Below are 7,532 nucleotides of genomic sequence, written 5' to 3' on the forward strand. Positions count from 1 at the left end.
GGCGGCCATTTCACTATGGGACGCTGAAGTGGCGGCCATCTTGCAAAGGGCCTTGGGACTGGCAGCCATCTTGGGAAGTGACTGTAAGAAGACTGGAGGTTCATGCGTGGGGACCCTGGTGACTGGAGTAGATGAGGGTGACTGTGGTTGAGTGGCGGTAGTGTCCTCGTCAACCTCACAGACGGTGAGGGAAGAATCACTCAATCACAGCACAGAGAGATCAAGGAACTCCGTAACGTACTCCTCAATTGGGCAGTCATCCTGGGACAGGGTGAGCAGGTGATCAGCAAGCACAGTATGAAATGAAGCAGATGAGACTGATGCTTAATCCCTACCAGAATCCATGGTGCTCTGCATGTGGTCTGGACTTCTATCAGGCACATAGACGGAGGCAGGCAGGTAAGTGATTAACAAGCTCTTTATTATAAACAGAGGCACGGAAACTGGCAGACAGGTGAAGCAGGTGAGTAGATATGCAAGCACATGGAAACAGTCACTTAGCTGGGGAGTAATCAATGGATTGTCTTTACAGGATCAGCTGGAGAACAGGACACAGGAGAAGGAGAGGCAACAGCAGGATAACACAGGTAAATAGCAGGCAAGGAGTCCAGGTATGCATGACGTTGTGCTACACATAGATGAGACCACACCCTGTGTTGGAGTGAACGTGGGGCTCAAGTAGTGTGCTGAAGAAAGATAAGGGTGATGGCTTTCAAGTGCAGGTGATTGGAGAGTGAGTACAGGTGAGGAACCAGAGGAATGTTGTGAAGTGGAGTCCAGGGAAGGCGAAACAGACGGTGACTGTGACAGTGATGGCTGAGAGACAGCACTGTGAATGGACTGGTGGTGCAGTACGGATGTGTGCGTTGTTGTTTTATTTGCCAAGTTCAGGGATCCATAAAAAAGGCTGGTAAAAACTGTGCAAAATGTGGCTTTCGTCAGGGCTGTGCATAATATTTCAAGGCCTTATGTATGTTATGAAAAAACATTGATACGGTAAAAACTGATAAAAAAATTGATTTTGTTAGGGCAGTATATTTATATTGTGCCATATAAAAATTAATAGAACTGTAAAATGTAACTATAAAATGTAAAGAACTATAATTTTGTATTTCACAAGATCAAAAGCCTCTGGCTCTGTAGTTTTGTCACTCTGATTCAAATACTTTGAATGTTGCGATGCTATCAAACTTATTATAGCAACCTGAATCGTAACAAAGCACTGTTCGCCAGAGGAGAACTGGCCCCCGACTAAGCCTGGTTTCTCCCAAGGGTTTTTTTTTCTCTCCATTTAAACACCTATTTGCCACCTGTTTGCCACCTGATGTCACCTGATGGAGTTTGGGTTCCTTGCCGCTGTCGCCTTTGGCTTGCTTAGTTGGGGACTCTTGACATTTGACTTGACAAGCATGAAATATAAATAAACAGCAAGCCAAACTCTGTTCAAGAGCCAGGATATGAGTGCCTTGCTCCTTTAATATTCCAATTTGTGGTTTACACAGGCAAACTCAACGGCCATTGAACCGAGTAAAACTGTAAATTAAATAAAAGAAATAAGGAAAAATTATTACAATCAAAATGAAATTATGCTTATTAACAGTGCAATGAGTGAAATGTATATAGATACATCGCTAACTCAGGTTAGAAGCATTATCAATACACCACGTTAGCACCAATCGCCAAAAACATAAACATCTTTGATTATATCACGTTAAACTCTTGCAACATTAAACAGATGGATGATTCAAATAAACTTACTGTCATGATGACGTCTGTTCCTGTCAGTTCCCGGACTTCATTTCCCACAATCCTCCCTGCCAGTCACATGTTCACTCTACACTAATCACCACACCCAGCTGCCATGCATTACCTGGACTATAAAAGACTCACACACACACCACCTGATTGCGAAGTCTTGATTCACCCTGTGACAATTGAGTGTTTGTATCCTGCCTGCCTGCCTGTTTGTTACTGATTCTGCCTGTTTCCTGTTTTACGACCCATTGCTGCCTGTCTCGATCCTTTGCCTGTATCCTGACCACGATTCTGCCTAGCCCTTGCTGTTCCTGTTTGCCCCTGACTAGACCCTGCCTGTACGACCACGCTTACTTTAATAAAGCTGCAAATGGATCTCTGTCTGAGTCCCGCTTCATTACAGAAGACTTCGCCGCAACAACGATCCAGCAGCTTTCCTGGTGAACCCTGGTCTGGTAGGAACATTGCACTATTATTATTAGGGCTCAAGCAGGGCTCACGGTCACTGGAGGATTACATTGAGGAATATTTGGACATTGCTTATTGTTCTGATCTGCCTGACTGTGCACTGATTGACTTTTTCTGTGATGGCGTTAACCAACCCCTTCAGAATAAACTTAGACAAGAGGGGCCGCGTTCATCACTTACTTGCTTTTTGGATTATGCTTTATTGACTGTTGGCTCTCCGTTTACTGTGGGTGTCACGGAGAAATGCGACACCTCGCTGCATCATGTAATGGCCGCCGCGCCAAAGGACATTCACAAGATGGCGGCTGCCATCATAACAACACAGAGTCAAGTCAGCGCTGATCTTCCTGAGCAAAATCAAGTCACACGTCTCCGCTGATCGCCCAGAGCAACGCCACGCCTCCGCTGATCACCCAGAGTCACGTCACTGGTCCTGTCCGAGAGTGGAGAGGATTGCGTTCCAGTGTGGCTGATCCACCGCTGTCTTCAGCACGAGCGGCTGACATTCCTAAACCTCCACCGTCCGCTTAGCTCTCAAGCCAGCCGGCGGCTCTGCTCTCAAGCCAGCCGGCCGCTTTGCATGCATGCCAGCCGGCCGCTTTGCACTCAAGCCAGCGGGTCGCAACGCACTCAGATTCGCCGGTCGCAACGCACTCAAGTTCGTCCATTACATCGTACTCAAGCTCTCTGGATGCGTTGGACAAGATGGCTGTTTCGCTAGTGCTCACGGGCAAGATGGCCACCCCTTCAGTGTCAGTGAACAAAGGGGTCGTTCCAGCCGTTGAGTCCGCTCCAGAGCCCACTCCAGCTAGTGAGTCCGTTCCTGAATCCGCTCCAGTCAGTGAATCCGCTCCAGTCAGTGAGTCCACTCCAGTCCAGCATGCTCTCCCTGTCAGTCCTGTGATGGCCAAGAGGGCTGTCTTCACTTTTTATGTTTTGGCGGCCTTACGTGCCTGGAGGATGCACTCAGGCGCTTTTGACTCTGGACCACTCTACCAGCCCGAGCCCGCTGCCGTCCCAGAGCAGTCCCAGCCCGCTGCCGTCCCAGAGCAGTCCCAGCCCGCTGCCGTCACCGGGCTGCCCGATCTCCCTGATACAGCCACGGAGGTCGTCACTGAGCTGCCCGCTCTCCCTGATACGGCCATAGAGCACCCTTGGTAGACCCTGCCGCCGCCGCCCAGACTGTCTGCCCTGCTGGCACCACCTGAGCTCCTTGCCCACGACCCCGCCACGGCCTCCATTAAATTCCCCAACCCTGCCTGGCCACTGCCGTCATCGGCCTTTGAACTGTCATGGCCGCCCATGGACTGTAACCCACTAGGACCGTTTATGGACTCTGACCCACCGTGGTCATCTATGGACTCTGTTTTGCTGCGGCTGCCCAAGCCACCTGACCTGCCGTGGCTGCCCGAGGCTCCCGACCCGCAGTGGCTGCCCGAGGCTCCCGACCCGCAGTGGCTGCCCGAGGCTCCCGACCCGCAGTGGCTGCCCGAGGCTCCCGACCCACAGTGGCTGCCCGAGGCTCCCGACCCGTCATGGCTGCCCGAGGCTCCTGACCCACCATGGCTGCCCGAGTTCCTGGACCTGCATTGGGGACCCCGTTCCTGTCTGCATGCAGGTCTCCAATGCACCCACCCTCCCTCCCTCCCTAGCTGTTCATTTTACGCTGCGAGGACGCGCCTTCCGGGAGGGCGTTATGTCATGATCACCGTCTGTTCCTGTCAGTTCCCGGACTTCATTTCCCACAATCCTCCCTGCCAGTCACATGTTCACTCTACACTAATCACTACACCCAGCTGCCATGCATTACCTGGACTATAAAAGACTCACACACACCACCTGATTGCAAAGTCTTGATTCACCCTGTGACAATTCTAAGCGTTTGTATCCTGTCTGCCTGTTTGTTACAGATTCTGCCTGTTTCCTGTTTTATGACCCATTTCTGCCTGTCTCGATCCTTTGCCTGTATCCTGACCACGATTCCCTTGCTGTTCCTGTTTGCCCCTGACTAGACCCTGCCTGTACGACCACGCTTACTTTAATAAAGCTGCAAATGGATCTCTGTCTGAGTCCCGCTTCGTTACACTTACAGCCATCGCTTTTGACAGGGTTTAGAAGGATGATCGAATCAGATGCAACAAAAACATATGTTAAGCGTTTGCTGCGCCATAAGCTCATAAGCTCGTGTTACCCAATGTGCGGTGCTCGTGGAAACACGTCAAAATAAAAGTCCTCACATAGGAACTTACATAATAGTGGCAGATAAAACAAAACTTATAAAGAATATTAAACAATCATGAAAATATAATGTTTATAAATGCAAATGTCCATCACAAATTATGCACGGCCTCGAGCAGAGGCAGAACTTGGGCTCATCTGATTTTTCTTTTCCATCCGATCCTAAGAAAAGTGTCCTAATTTTTTGGAATAATTTGTGATTCAAAAAAATTTGCGGGCAAAAAGCTCTTACAGTAATAAGAGGATTAGTAGTGGTAGGAGCATCAAGAGCAGCAGAAACAGTAGTACCAGCAGTAGCAACAATTGCTTTGGTAAAAGGAAAATAAGTGGAAAATCATGCTCGGGCTCGGCTCAAGGCAACCGTGCCTAGTGTGAGTACACCCTTATATAATTACCTGTCTTTCACTGAACTCATGATTGCAGAGTTTTGTAAGCCATACTGTGCTGATCACTGGCAGCCTAAAGAAAAAAGCTATAATCCCCATCCCTTCCTAACACATAGTCTAGTAGATTACTAGAATGTGTATGTGTGAGTTCTGTTTGGCAACAGCTTATCTCATACACTAGGTTTTACCTGTTTATTTAAGGTAATTTAAATTTTCTCTGGAATGATGAAGGTCTAGCAGAAGACACATTACATCACCTCTGTATAAGGGACAAATACACTTACTGTATGTTAGTACACTAGTGTTTCCCTGCTGTTCCTGGAAGGAATTAAATATTTGTGTCTCTATTTATTTGAAAGATTTGTTATCAAATTTAATATTATTTTTATTAATAATACTTGTATGAAAACATAGACTAGAGCGTTGTAATTCAGTATAAAATGACTGTGATTTTCGTCAAAATGATTAAAGTTAATTATATAATTTAGATGAAAGCAAACTTACTCATTTAAAAGCATAAATAGAGGCTGTTGTCTGCTCGTGCTTAATAAAATGTCATCTTTGAAACACAGCTTATTAAAGTGACGTTCTCTTTCACAGAGCCTGATGAACAACATGATTTAAACGATCTGAGGATTGTGCTGCTGGGAGTCTCTGGTGCTGGAAAGAGTCCAATAGCAAATGCAATACTGGGTCAAGAGGCTTTTAAGGAGAGCAGAACGATAGAAAGTGAGAGACAGAGAGGAAGAGTAGAAGACAGAAACATCTCCATCATCGACACTCCAGGATTCTTCAGCACTCACCTGACTGATGAAGAGCAGAAGAAGCAGATGATAAAGAGTCTGGATCTCTCTGATCCTGGTCCTTACGTCTTCCTGCTCATCATCAACCTGGAGAATTTCATAGAGGAGCAGAGGAACGTTGTGGAGCAAATTCAGGAGAACTTTGGAGCTCAAGCTATGAGGTTCACTATGGTGCTGTTTATTAGACGAGAAAAAATATCCAAAAGAAAATGGATTCAAATCACTGAGAGTGAAAAATATAAAGAGCTGCTGAACTACTTTGAGGGAAGATATCATGTGATAAACAGCAAAAATGAATGTGATCCCTACCAGATCACGATGCTCTTAAAGCGTATTGATGAAATGATGAAGAACAATGGAGGACAAAACTACAGAAATAGACTTAAACTGAATCTGAGAAAGAAGGATGCTGCAGACCAAGAAGATCCGGAAGAGATTAAAGGACTGATAAGGGAGATTGCTGAAGAGAGATTGCGCTTTAAATTGGGTAAATATTTAGCCATTTGTGGTTTCATTTCTTTTAATTCTGAGAGATTTTCATGTAAAAAAGGTAAATTATATGTATGTGATAATCTATGTCTTGGTTGCATGAAGTGGAGGCAAACAAAAAATGTGATATGGGGGCAAAGAATCTTTTAGAACTTCTAGAAATCACACTTTTAATATTAGCTGACCTTGTACAGTATATCCAGGTTTTTCAAAGCAACAGGAACCCAGGTTATTTGATGGGGGAAAAAATTAAAATAATGTTAGTTAACTTATTTTATGCTTGTTCTGTCTTATTTTAAGTCATCTTGAGGCCCTCTATTGAACAAAGACAACGTGCTGAATTATTATCACAAGTGTAAATAACATTTTAAACTCCTCTCTTTAGCAGATCAGAGGATTCTGCTGTTGGGTAGAACTGGATCAGGAAAGAGTTCAACAGGAAACACCATCATCGGCAACTTTGAGTTTAAACATGGTGTTTCCTCTAAGTCTGTTACTAGAAGCTGTCAAAGACGTGTGACAACAGTGGAGGATAAAATCATCTCAGTGATCGACACTCCAGGACTATATGACACATCAATGAGTGAAGAAGAGCTGAAGAAAGAGATCAAGAAGTGCATCTACATGTCTGCTCCTGGCCCTCATGTGTTTCTGCTGGTCATCAGAGTGGGTGTGAGATTCACAGAAGAAGAGAAGAAAACAGTGAAATGGATTCAGGAAAACTTTGGAAAAGAAGCTTCTCATCACACCATCATTCTGTTCACTCACGCTGATCATCTGAAGGGTATTTCATTAGATGAATACATCAGTGAAAGTAATGATCTCAGGGCTCTTATTGATGAGTGCGGTGGCAGATTTCACTCATTCAACAATGAAGACAAGAATAATCGCTCTCAGGTCACAGAACTGCTGCAGAAGATTGATGAAATGGTGAAGAACAATGGAGGACAGCACTACACTAATGAGATATATAAAAAAGCCCAGAGGAAGATTGAACAAGAGGCTTTCAAACAAAAACTGTGGGACTATGGGGTAATAGGAGGAGGAGGAGGAGGAGGAGTGGTAGGAGCTGCAGGAGTAGCAGGAGTAGTAGGAGTAGGAGCATCAAGAGTAGCAGTAGCAGTAGTAACAGCAGTAGCAGCAGTAGCAGCAGTAGCAACAATAGTAATGTCAAAAAGAAAATAAGGGCCAGTTAATCTGATTGAACAACAAAGGCCAGATCTTCCTACACTAATTTCTACTTCAGTTCTCTAAAATATTTCATGAGAATCAGATTTGAGATTTTTTTAAGATTGCCATGTTCAGTATATACTGTATATTGATTGTTTAATCTGTTGTTTTGTGATTGTAAAAACCTGCAAACATATCTCTAAAAGTCAGTAAGATAACAGTA

The 7,532-nt window shown here is 45.1% G+C and overlaps 1 protein-coding gene across 1 annotated transcript; it reads left to right on the forward strand.

Annotated features, from left to right (window-relative positions):
• The first annotated feature begins 3,525 nt into the window (after nucleotides 1-3,525).
• LOC137014651 (GTPase IMAP family member 8-like) lies at nucleotides 3,526-7,324 on the forward strand. The gene is made up of 3 exons (XM_067379072.1): nucleotides 3,526-3,841; nucleotides 5,448-6,137; nucleotides 6,525-7,324. Exons 1-3 carry the CDS (start codon nucleotides 3,526-3,528, stop codon nucleotides 7,322-7,324), a joined length of 1,806 nt encoding a protein of 601 aa, XP_067235173.1.
• Nucleotides 7,325-7,532: the final 208 nt, after the last annotated feature.

The sequence above is a fragment of the Chanodichthys erythropterus genome, chromosome 3, assembly GCF_024489055.1.
Source record: "Chanodichthys erythropterus isolate Z2021 chromosome 3, ASM2448905v1, whole genome shotgun sequence".
NCBI lineage: Eukaryota > Metazoa > Chordata > Actinopteri > Cypriniformes > Xenocyprididae > Chanodichthys > Chanodichthys erythropterus.